This window comes from Cyprinodon tularosa, unplaced genomic scaffold, assembly GCF_016077235.1.
Source record: "Cyprinodon tularosa strain WSP-4 unplaced genomic scaffold, ASM1607723v1 ctg413, whole genome shotgun sequence".
Classification (NCBI taxonomy): Eukaryota; Metazoa; Chordata; class Actinopteri; order Cyprinodontiformes; family Cyprinodontidae; genus Cyprinodon; species Cyprinodon tularosa.
In genome coordinates this window covers 543,496-556,891 of record NW_024039134.1, presented here as the reverse complement: position 1 = coordinate 556,891, position 13,396 = coordinate 543,496, and the positions used below count along the sequence as shown (strand labels likewise).

Below are 13,396 nucleotides of genomic sequence, written 5' to 3'. Positions count from 1 at the left end.
ACTTGAATAGAGAATAGTGTTATATTGGGTGAACCCTTCTACAAACCATAAGAAAAAGCACCTAAAAAAGCACCACCTTTATCACCACAAACACTGGTTCTGTGTGTATGAATCACAGAACAACAGCAAAGGGCCTTGTGAATATTTAATTGCCCACAGAGAAACAGGCTTTGAAAAAGTGCGGCAAAAGCATTAGCCAGCTTAAAAAGGCACACATAAAAATAAGCAGGATAAAGAAGTTAAAAAACAAACCACTGGACTTTTTGTTTCTCATCTAGGTCATGTTGGTCATCCAGGTCATAGTCATTCCAACAAAGTTAAAAAAAAGTTTAAAAAACAAACCACTGGACTTTGTTAACTAACTTTAAAGTTTCTCAAGTTTGATTTCCAGGCTTATAGAGTGGCACAAACAAAAGCCTTGTTATGGCTTAGGAAACATGCAAATCGAACAGAAAAAATGGGGAGTCGTTAGGATCATTGTTGGCCTGGCTGACCAGGTGTTTTGGTCCCCTGCATGGTGATGAGGTTTGAGATGATAGCGGGAGGGAATCGACTCTATCACTGCATTGTAGGTTTTTGAGAGCTGTAACCTGAGACCACCCTCATTACTGAGGGGTGGACCTGATTTTTCAGTTCAATTTGCATGTTTCTTAAGCCATAACAAGGTTTTTGTTTGTGCCACTCTGGAAAGCAAACACCACTCCAGACATTTTGAATTGAGAAACTTCAAACTTGGAAAACAAAGTCTTTCCAAACATATGATGACCCAGCTCTCTAATAATTGGAGTTACTAGAATATAAACTGATTTAAACATTAGATTCATTGTTCCTCTTCAACATCAAAGACTAAACGATTTTAGCCTTTCCATTTTTTCTAAGTATTTAAATGATTCCATTTTAACAGGCTATATGATTTGTTTTAATCAAAGTAATGTTTATAATCAATATCAAAAAGCCAAAAATTTAATAAAAACTAGTATAAATTACTATAAAACTTGTAACAAAATATGGTTTTTAAATCATTTTAACCAACTGGTTTGGGAATATCAAAAATAAAGTCAAAGATATAAAAAATCTTATTAATTTTGAACAGCCACCAGTACAACAGGGTTGGCTCATAAGTTTATAGACCAATCAGATCTTCTTATGTTGTGGTTTCCTTCATCCAAGCTGTAGTCACCATTCCCTTGATACCTGTTTGGCAGCCAAACAAAGAGAGAGCTAATAACCATTACTGCCCAGAGAGACTATACCTTTAATGAATGTATGTGTTTAATTTAGATAGTGGTGGGTGTAAGAGAATTTCCCTTGGAATTTGCCTTGAACACACCACACCCTGCTGTGTCATAGAGGCTGTTAAAAGCAGTCCTGCTCTTCTAGAAATCTGCTGACTTCATAGATCTTTAAGAGGACAGCAGTTAAAGAGATTCAGCCGACTATTTAAAGAGCCAAAGAAAGGCAAAGGTTTTAATTGAATGAATAACTGAGTCAGTGAATAATACCAAACAAACCAATATTAGCTATGAATTTAGTTTAATGTGCATTCAGGTGTAAGGATGCCATTTAAAGGGATCAAAGGGTCAGCTGAGGAGTCGGAAACAGCCAAGAAAAAAAGGAGAAGAGGGAAGAAGAAAAAGAAGAAAGAGGCTTTGAAGTTTGCTGTAAAATTTAATTCCTGTTGTAGGTCACGCAAAACTGCTGCAACCTTACGAGCTGCATGTGGTCTGAAAGAACATTGTGACTCATATATATGTAGTTTGATTTGCCAAAATGGAAGACAACAGGAAAGTGGCCAAAAAGGGAGAATGTTTATTTGAATATGTCCATGAAGAAATTAATATAGTTTAAAACTGAGGAAGAACCAGGTGCATCTTGTTAAATATATCTCTAATAATGAATATCTTCTGGAATATAGGTGCCATGTTCTCAGAGACATGGAATAAAATACCCTTTTTATGTATGACATTTAATCAGATTAAAGTGTCTAAGGGAAACACAGACTAAGTTAAAGATTAATACTTTTTCACTTGCTCCAAATTAAGCATACATACTATACTCTAAGATATGTGTATGCTTTTAGACAAGAGGGTGATGCCGGTGGCTTTTTAAGCTCACATCTGAACATGTAGGTACTTCCTTTTATGGCTTTTCCTCTTGAGTAAAATTTTCCAATGCATGACAGTGCCACATTTATCAGTTCAAACAAGTAATAATAAAGGCATGAGAAGGCCCTGCTGGAAAGGTGTGCTTTAGTCACATTAGACAATGGTCATACAGTGCAGATTGTTTGGGTGAAAAAAAAAAGATGAATCTGTGGAGAAGAACCTCATGCCCACTTCTAAATGTGGTCAAAGATCTGTGAGTTTGTTTATTTTCCAGAATACCTTGGAAACCTGGTTATAGGTCATGTCATCAAGGACTCTTTGAAATATGATCAAATCAATTGGACCCTGATCCCAATAAGGGTAGCACTAGCCTTTTTGTAAAAAAAAATATATATATATAAAAAGGAACAAAAAAAATTATTTCTTCAAATTTTGGGATTTTTTCTTCTACTTGCATTTGTTAATTTGGAAAAATAGATTTTAAACAACCAACGAACACTGTTTTTGCATTAAAAGGTAGCCTTAAAACTAAGAAAGGATAAGATTTGGATGATGAGCTCCTTTACTGCAAAATATTGAAATCTAAATAAGTAATTTTTTCTTAAAACAAGTAAATTTTTCCTTGAATTGAGGATGCAAGTGAGACAGTTTTCCAATGGAACAAAACAAAATAAGAAAAACAATGGTATTGTCTTATTTTAAGTGCATATTATCTATCTTATTCTAAGAGTAAAACTAGTCATTCCATTGACAATTCAAAATAATTAATGGTAAATACACTTAATTTAAGAAATTTTTACTTATTTCTAGATCGTTTTTACAAAACGATGGAGCAAAAATAGGAAAAGTTATTTATGTTCAACTCAAATCCGGAGCCTGAATGGTGTGTTAGCATTGGTGCTTATAGGTTCAGATTTAGAAACATGGGTGTCAGAAAGTTTTGGTTCCCTGTCCAAAATGTTACTCATGCAAACTGCATTAGATTTATAATTTAATAGGCCTCCATATCAGTGGGTAAGAAACTGGCCTAAATGCTTTTATGACGAGCACACCTAAAAGCAAGAGGTTCTTGAATATACGTTTAAATCTGCTGCTGGTGTATAGGGAGAAAGGAGACCCTGGACAGGACAGCAATACATCACAGAGCAAGATATGATATATATTTTCTGCTAGTGAGAAAAGATGTCTCCCTAATCTTTCAAAGATATCCATAATATCATATAGCCTAAACCTTGCTAAGTCAGTGGACAGTCGTTAAAAACACTGATATTTAGCACTTTTACACAATCTGAACTTGTATTACTTTTGCTGGCTTGGCCTGAAATCTTGGAATAATGTTGTAGCTCAGAAAACATTTTCCAAGTGCCTTAAATTAAAGCCTGAAACTTAAGGCCAAACAAGTAGGTTGGTTAATGGAAGTGCTGAGATGATTTTCTGAACAGTTTCCCATTTTGAAGCTTCCCAAACTTGTAAGGAATTCTTTAATGGGACGTAGGGGTGAATACAGATGACTCAGCAGTATTTAGTTTATTACTTCTCTCTTAAAGACTAAAGAATGTTTTTTGTGGACGATTTAAAAAGTTTTTCCTGGACAATAGGTGATAGGAAAAAAACAAGTACACTTCCGTTCCAGTGATAGAATGTTCCATGTTAATGAGCATTGCTGTCAGTGACTTTTGAAACTCCTTAAATCAGATTCCTGTTGCGTTTTTTCCCCAGACCATAATGAGGGAAGGGGGAGCTGTGGCCTTGGCTCTAACATGTCAGTATTTTCCACTGCAGTCTTTCCTAGTTTTCTTCCTGAATATATTAAAAAAGCTGTTAAAGAAACGGTTATTCATGTTAGCAAGGTACCACACCATAGATTAGTTTCATTTGCAGCTTACTTTATGTGCTGCCACAATTTTTCTAATTGGCTCAGTATTGAACTTTGATTGGGCCTTTCTCAACCCATAGATGTGCTTTAAAACAAACCATTACATTACAGCTTTCATTATTGTGTTTTGCAGCCTCTAACTGGATTTCCTCCACAATGGTGCTGTAGAATAGAGTAGCTTCATTAATCTTGCCATTGACCCTGATCTAATTCCCTATCCTCTTTCTTTATTAATAAAAGCATCTCATCAGCATGGTTCTAACATGAAAATGTTTCAACATACAGGTGGCATCTTGGGGTAACCAGTAATAGTTTATTTTTTTATATATATATACAGTAGTTTGAATGTAGGCTAACAAGTATTTGGTCACAACTAACAAGATAACCTATTTTTTTACTGTGTCCTCTACATTGCTTCACGCAATCTCAAGAATATATGTTTCCTTCAAAAATGTCTTGCCAGTCTTCATAAGGGTTATATATAGTGTTAACATAACAAATAATTGTCTTGTTAACAGTCTCCCACTTTAGCATTGATGCTCAAGAAAAACATTGTCAGACTTCTTGTCAGTGTATCGACTGCCCAGACCTCCCAGGTCTTCTGGTTAATATCATCTCTGCATAGCTTGCACCAAGTCCAACAATGACAAAGTAGATTTTTATTTTTATTGTATACAGAACAGAGGATCGTGTATTCAGACAGACAGACAGAATAATATTTCAAAAGGCGGTTATTTAAAAACAAACAGATCTGCCGTGAGCAGCTAGGGTGTCTTAGGTACGAAACTCTGTATGAAGAAAACACAGGTTAGTGACCATGTCTATCTGGCGGAGGATGATAAAGAAAGTGTGAGTCACTAAACTGGTTTTAAAGTTCAGTCCATGTCCAGAGGAAGAGGTTGGTTCCAGCCGGTCGACTGCCAACAAGACATGGCGGGCGCCTCCCAGAGAGACCCAGAAATTTAAGTTCCAGAGACCAGAGAACAAGCAGGAGAGAAGATCCGAGCAGATGAAGGAAGGCAGGATAATTCAGGGGGCGAAGCTAAAAGGTTCAGAACCAGGAGATCAGAGGTCCGAAGAGGTTTCAGAAGGGAAATTCAGAACGGTGTCAGGAATCAGTCCCAAGTTCGGTTAACATGCAGAATCCAGTAGCAGTCCGATGACAGGTCAGGTAAACAGATCAGAACAGGGAAAGGCAGTCTCATAGGTCCAAAGATAGAGTGGGTCAGGATAAGAGAATCAGTAACACTAAGGTACACTAGACATAGACAACTCTGACCTCTGGTTTGAGAATAATCTGGCCCTGATGACTGTTTAAAGGCTGGTTAAATAGAAGCTGGAGCAGGTAGATCAGATGAGAAAATTGGCTGAGCCAGGCAGGTGATTGGATTGAGCAATCAAGCCAGTCAACAGCCCCAAGGTTATGACAAATATACTCCATTAATCTTAAAAAAAACCTCATAAAAATGTAAAAAAAATGTTAAAACTCTCAGTTGCTTTATATCGAGAATAAAAGTAAATTTCTTTAGATTGGCCTTTGACTGTGCTAGCTGAATATCATTTGCTACGTTTTCAGTCTGTTTTATTTCAGTTCAGTTTAGTGCAGCACATATAGATAGAACTCGAAGAAAAGCATGTTTCTTTTGAGAGGTGGGGGGGGTGTTCAGACACTTTGCCCTTATATAAAATTCCAGGCACTTCCCCATTTATGTCAAACAATAATGTCAATGCACACTTTTAATTACAATAGGATATTTTTTTGTTCTTAACACTTTTGGATTTACCCTTAACCTCCTTTCTTTAATTCCCTCCTCAAAAAAGGGCCCTTTAGAGTTGGTCGTCATGGATTTTCCACATCACATTCATCAGGCAGCACTGACTAAATTTTATTATAGAAATGCTGAGTGGCTCATCCCTGTCTCACTGAGTAAATTCTGTTGTGCCGGAGAATTGATATCCAATATACAGGCTCAGGGTGTCAAACTCTTTAAAACTCAAGTCACTGAGGGCCGACATCCTGCAGCTATTTGATATGTCCCTTTGATATGTTCAGCAAACCTCAATCAAGTATTTTGTGGTCACCATGTGCTTAAATGTGGCCAAAAAAATGTAGCTACTACATGGGAATGAGTTAGTGTTTCCTGTGCACATTATGTCTCTTTTTCTCCCCATGTCAGGTTCAGCGATCGATATCTTTTCATTTACTAAGATAGTGAAAAAAACATACTTTTTTCTGCCGCCTTCACAATTATACACTATGTTATTCTTTAGCCTAATGTATTTATGCATGTGCCTTTTTACAGCCAAACGGTGAAAAGTTTGATGCAAAATGAAATTAACAGTAGGATGCAGAGAGTCTTGAGAGGAAACAGTTTTATGATTAGATTTCCTGTAGACTGATATTAGTATTATCTTGTTCTGCCTTTTGCCTTCTTCTCATTACTTTATCTGCTTCTCCCCTTCCAAACAGACTGCCCTAAAGGTCCGGACATTTTGGTGGTGCTTCTGTCTGTGGCAGGAGCCATCTTATTCCTCGGCCTTGCCGCTCTGCTGATCTGGAAGCTGCTGGTTACCATCCATGACAGGCGGGAGTTTGCCAAATTCGAGGAAGAGCGTGCTCGGGCCAAGTGGGACACGGTGGGTAAACAACGGGGGAGGTTTAACATGCAGAAAAGCAGCTTTGATTGATTGTATCAGGGCTCAATTAGTGATACCTGGGGAAATATATTTTTCAAATGTGTGCCTGTCTATGTCTTTGCTGACTCAAACATAGAAAAGGCCACACACAGCCTTCTGCCTGTTTTGTGAGGGTCCCTTTTTTATTATTTAGTGCCATGCCGTTACTCCCAGCAGAACAAAAAGCAGCAAAAGGAAGGGCTGGGTTTATATCAGCCAATGCTAATCAGGTACTGGTAATTGGCCTCTTTGTGGTCTCACAAAACTCCCAAGCTTTAATTTTCAGGGAATCACTTAAGTCACAGAATAAAGAAAGGGTAAACAAAAAAAATTTAGCTTTTTATTTTTGATAAATATTTCCACTTTTTTAAGTTCTTTAAAACTGACATTATTGTTTCTTATCTTGATTGATTTTCAGGGGCACAATCCTCTTTACAAAGGAGCGACATCTACATTCACCAACATCACGTACAGAGGAAAAGACTGATGCTACTGAAAGAATAAAAAAGAAATGTAGAGCATGAAATACTGGACTGATAAGAACCTTTGGGAGAGTGCAGCGAGTCTTGTGCAGCCTTCTACTGTCATTTAATAATAATGTGTGTAAATATGTAGAAATTATTCTGCGGAAGAATTTTCTAAGTATTAATTTCCTTCATAATGGTGAAAAATAGTTAATGCTTTTAAGATTTACAGAGGTTAATTTTCTGCTCAGGCATAAATAAAGAATTGTGGTCTCCTCATATATATTGTACAGTATGTCTTGGCAATATATGCTTTTATCTCTGATCCTCTTTTGTTTGTAGTTTATTTTCATTTTCATGTTCAACAAAAAAGGAATCCAATAAAAAAGCAAGACTTAGACAACCGAGGTGGCAGCTGAACAATGATGTAGAGTGATATTGTTTCTCTAAAAAAACAAAAAACAAAGTCAAGAGCATAGCACAATGGCAACCCAAGAAGAAAGTTAAGCTTTCAACGCCTCCAGCTTGAATGTGAGAACATAAGATTTATGCTTTGATTGTTCTTGTTAGGAGGATAAATTCAGATGTAATGCCTGAGAGCAGTAGCTTGGAGACAGATTACCGCCCCACCCAAGGATTAAAAAAAGGAACTATAATACTTACTTTAAAACAAGATGGTTTAGTTTTATGTGGTTTCCAAAACATGATCATTTGTTTTTTCTTAGCTTAAAAGTATTCTCAGATACTCAAATAATGAAATAATTACCTCTTCAGTTTTCAGCTCCTTTCACAATCAGCAGTTTTAGAGCTCCTTCCCTTTTATTCCAATAAGCTTTGTCTATCCGACTCACCCAGCCTCAAAGCTTTCATTCTCAATATTTTTAAAATTGGTCACAAACAGATGCCTAATGTTACAACCATAGACCCAGAAGCTAAAGAAGTAGACACTTCTGCTGAGCCAGCAAGGATGTAGCAACTGGTTTCTGGATGATAAGTAAGTTGCCTATTTTTACAGAGCTACCTTGAAAGTCAGGCTTCTGGAGTGTTATCTATTGGTTTGTGTAAGATACTTCCAGGAGGACACCAATTGCGTTAGCACTCCTTCGAGAGTTTTAATGAAGAAATCAGAAAGTGCTGATCATCACCTGTAAATTATTAGATTGCATATAATACTTATAAATGTGTTAGATTTTGTTTGTTATAGTTTTATGCCCCTGGGGCTGCTGTGAGGTTCAGTGTCTGCCGACAATGACGTAATTTTTGGGAAATTTGACTTTTAAAATAGCCACTGCTTTTTAGAAGCAGTTGCAGTAGAGATCCAAATGTATGTATGAAAAAATTTTGCATAGTAGGTTTCCTTTAAGAGCACTATGTGGTGAGAAAACTCTGCCTGTTATTTTGCTTTTTAAATATTTGAATTCTTGCCATAATAAGATCATTTTTGCTTCATTTCTTACCAGCATTGTTATTTTGATGTGCTCAGGCTTGTATAAGGGCAACTTTCACAGCAATGTAACTCCAATAAAACTACTTCACATAAGTTATATAGGAGTGTCATGCTGTGTTTGGCAAAAACATTAAAGCTGTAAATGGAAACAGATGGACATTTCACTTTTAACACTTTATACATATATTTTTTTACTTGTAAGAAGCTGAATTCTGCTACAGTATTGAAACATCATCTAAGGAGACTGTCTGACCTACCATGTTTTCAGATTACAAGCTATCCTCCATAAACAGCAGAGCCTTTTCTTCAACTTCCTATAATGTGTAAATCCCTTTTATTGTCCCTCAATGGGGAAGGTAATTCTCTGTATTTTGACCCATCCCTTTGGAGAGCAGTGGGCTGCCATTGTGTGGTGCCCGAGGAGCAGTGTGGGGATAAGGGTTTTGCTCAGGAACCCAGAGTGGAGGCTGTGGGAATCTAACCTCAGAGCACAAGCGCACTGCTCTAACCCACTAGGCTAACTAGGAAATGTGTTACTCAATAGCTTTGAAAATAAGATTATTTTTATATAGCCACTGATTATGGCTGAAATATCTGTGCACTGATGGGCTCAGACCTGAATCTTTAGAGGCATATTGCAAAGGTGTATGTTTGATTTTAACTTTGGCAGGAAAAACATTGGTCTGATGTCATTAGTCCTATGCAGAAATGCGTTTATTTTTTTTTTTTGTGCTTGACATGAGCAACAGGTTGCATTTAGTTTAAAGAGAAAAGGAGCATTTCTTGCTACATTTATACAAATTTTATTAGCACTACACACACTAGATACTTTTTATCAATGTTTGATTTGAGTGTGAGAGCATGCACATGCCCATTTCTCCTTGTGTGTGCTCTGTTTAAAAGTTGCCGTTCTAACAGCTCATAACAGCTTACTGTATCCGAACATCCGTCCTAACCCCTAAATCCATTAATCACTATATAGAGCAGGGACTATATAGTGGACTTTATAGCAAACTCAGTTAACTTGCTGTTTGGACAGATGGCCACTGCTTACTCTTCTCCTTTGGTCACGTAACTCCTCCTCCATCGGTGCCTGCGTCATCTTTGTTTTTAGTCACCGCTGTTTGGTAGCGACAGCCCATGGCGACAGCGGTCAGCTGTGACAGCAAATCTCATAATGCTTTGCGAAGAGAGCTCTTCACGCAAAGCATTCAGGGATATATCTGCCTCTTGTGGGGCCTTTCTTTTGTTCTCATACACTTCGTAGACACTTTTTCTCTTATTACCCTCTGCCATTTTTAAAGAACCGCTGTGATAAAGGTCAGCTTTAATGACTGTCTGAAACCATAGCTCACCACACATATACGCCTGAAAGTGCACATGCACAGAAAAAGATAGCCAACTGGGGACGAGTACGTAGGACGGTCTTGCGTGGACATATCGCCAGAATGATTGACAACTAGGAGGACCACTTACTTAGATGATCCACCCAAAAATAAAAGATCATCCTCTATACCTTTAAAGGAATAGTACACCCAAAACATGATTAGCCTTCATTTTCTATTCACCCCCATGCTGAAGAACACTCTGGAGTACTTTTTTGATATCTCAAATGCATCTGGAGATCTGGGAGGCTTCTTGCTGTCTGCTGACATTCAAATAATGGAGATCCATAGCGCCCGAGGCAGAAAGGTCCATAAAAGTCCACAAAAAACGTGTCGGTATTCCTCCATACTGCTCGTCCAATGTATTCCAAGTGTCCTGAGTGGGTAGCGTCCATAATTTACTCGAAACAAAGTCATTTAGAATGTTTTTAGAGCATAAACAGTAGTGTATAGGATTTCCTAAAAGCGCGTTCACGAGTCTACGGAAACCGCGGCAGACCAAACCAGATGAAAGTGCGCATTCAGCTCGGCAAAGAAATCATGCTCTTCCTCAATACTGAAGTCCTCAGACATTTTTCTTTCGTTGTTTCTTTCTTTGCACAGGTAAACAGCACATTTCTTCTTCTACGCTTGCATTATCGGCAGAGCAGACGCTGAATGCGCACTTTCATCTGGTTTGGTCTGCCGCGGTTTCCGTAGACTCGTGAACGCGCTTTTAGGAAATCCTATACACTACTGTTTATGCTCTAAAAACATTCTAAATGACTTCGTTTCGAGTAAATTATGGACGCTACCCACTCAGGACACTTGGAATACATTGGACGAGCAATATGGAGGAATATTGACACGTTTTTTGTGGACTTTTATGGACCTTTCTGCCTCGGGCGCTCTGGACCTCCATTATTTGAATGTCAGCAGACAGCAAGAAGCCTCCCAGATCTCCAGATGCATTTGAGATATCAAAAAAGTAGTCCAGAGTGTTGTTCAGCATGGGGGTGAGTAGAAAATGAAGGCTAATCATGTTTTAGGTGTACTATTCCTTTAAGGTTGTGGTCCATTTGTGATATTTGTTTTACCCATGTTTTTATCTTTCAGAATCAGAATCAGAAATACTGAAATAATCCCAGAGTGAAATTAATTTCGTTACACGCTCCAGTTACAGTTTTATATATATATATATATATATATATATATATATATATATATATATATATATATATATATATATATATATATATATATATATATATATATATATATATATATATATATATATATATATATATACTCAGTTAAAGAAATATTTCACAAAATAAATAAACAAATAAATACAGCAAATAAATATATCAGACAATTCTAGAGATACGATACCATACAGAACTGATTTCAGCCATTACTTGTTGGAAAGCAGAAGGCATCTCTGTGCTAAGAAAAGCTAAATCACTAAAACCTTTCTCTGTTAAAGTTTAATACAGGTGATATTTTCTGTAAATTAAAGTTTATTTTTGAAAGCTTTAAGAGGCTTTGAGAGCTTTGAGACACAAACAATTACTGTTTACTGTACTAGTAGTTTAAGAACATAAAGGTAGAGGCCAGCTGGGCAAGGCTTTACAGGGGAGGGGCAATACCCCAGCCCCCTTGACCCCCTGTAGCCCGGTAGATCCACTCCTGCTCTTTACAAATCATCACTAGCAATACCTTTACAATGAAATGTTTTGGGTTAAATAGATGCTACTCTGAATCCTCATAAATAGTTCAGATTTTTTTAACAAATGTGTGTGGGTGGGGGGTTGCTTTTATTGCAACAAAACAATCGAGCCTTTATTGGACTGAGTTATTTTAAAACACACCTGTGTTAGTGAGTTATTATTTTCAACGATGCTCAAAACTGGAACAGAAACTAAATCTTATTTCTTTATTTGGATTTGGGAGCATGTGTTATTCTAATTCCCTCTTGGGAAGGTTACTGTTCTGCAAAGGTAACTCCATCAAACAGGGACCTCTAGTGATATACATTCAAACTTCAGTACAAAACAGCAGGTGGATTTGCTTTGGCTACTAAGTACATTAGATCGATAAAGTTCCCGTTAGGTAAATATTCTGGTAGCGACACAAATACTGATTTTTGTGGTTCTGTTTTTTTTTTTTTTTTTTTCATTAGAGTCATAGGAATAGACATTTGAGTTATTAAAATATAGATATCCTTAGTCCCACATTGGGGAAATTAAACTAAAATTATGCCATAGTGCTGCATAGTGATGCAGTTTGTAGCACTGGTGCCTTGCAGAAAGAAGCACTAGGTTTGATTCCTGCACAAGGTCTTTCTGCATGGAGATTGCATGTTATCCTCAAGTCTGTGTGACAGTGTGGGGTCCTGTTAATATGCCTCTGACTGATCGTGCACCTTGGCTACTTGGCCTTTGCATACATAGGTTCTCTCCGGGTACTCCAGCTTCCTCTCACTGTCATAAAACATGACAAAATTGAATATGAGTTTGAATGATTGTGTGTCTCTATTTTGCCTTATGAGGTACTTGCGATCTATCCAGGAAGTACCCCACCGTTTGCCTATAGACTGCTGGAGATAGGCACCAGCCCCACGGCGACCCTGACCGATTAGGCAAGAGAATATGGAGGGATGGAAATATTTAACGATGATGTGGGTTGTTTTGTCTTTTTTTTGTGTGTGTGTGTTTGGACATAATTGTCACTTAATGTCCAGTTCCCAGTATGAGAAATAACCTATTCACATGACTTCCGTTGTGAAACTTTATTAGCCTTCTTGAGATGTTTAGCTTCTATTCTGAGGATTATTCCTTGAGTTCGTTTTTAACCCGTCTTTGTTTTCTGTTTTTTTATTTCCTATTTTTGTTTATTTAGAAATATTCATATATGTTGCAGTCCTCTACACCATTGTTATGTTTTTGGGGACCTCACACTGTAATCTATAAAATGAGCTCTCCTTGGTGCTGAAAGGGAAATAATATAATAATGTTCGACAAATTAAAATTTGTTAATTGGTTTGCATTGGTGTACATGTTCTATACTCAAATAGAGCAAAGAAAAAAGAAATGCCTGCTCATCCAGCTGTCCTAAGAAGAGTCCAGGTGTACAAAAGTATTTTTTCTGTAAAGGGCTTAGATGTTTTGAAATATTATTGAAAAAACAGCATCTTCTGACTATCTTAGAGAGCACTGTTGAACCGGTCATTTCAAGATAAAGAGTATGGGCCAACTGCAAGCTTACCAAGAAGTGGTGGGCCATCTAAACTGCAAGGCAAAGTGAAAAGAGTATTTATCAAAGAAGCAGTAAAGGACAGGGCATTTAGTAGTTGTGCATGCCAAAAAAAAACACCTTTATGGAAGAATGGTAATAAAAGAAAAGAAAATTGCAGTTTGTCATAAATCATGTAGTTTACACTAACAACTTGAGGAAAAACTCAA

General features: G+C 37.2%; 1 protein-coding gene across 1 annotated transcript in view; it reads left to right on the top strand.

The window, feature by feature from the left end:
* The window catches only part of itgb3b (integrin beta 3b), a 33,289-nt gene extending 25,887 nt beyond the window's left edge, over nucleotides 1-7,402 (top strand). Inside the window, exons 14-15 of the mRNA XM_038298755.1 lie at nucleotides 6,452-6,618; nucleotides 7,076-7,402. Coding sequence (XP_038154683.1) covers nucleotides 6,452-6,618; nucleotides 7,076-7,144 — 236 coding nt within the window. The 3' untranslated portion in view covers nucleotides 7,145-7,402. The remainder of the gene's footprint in view (nucleotides 1-6,451; nucleotides 6,619-7,075) is intronic.
* The last annotated feature ends 5,994 nt before the right edge of the window (nucleotides 7,403-13,396 follow it).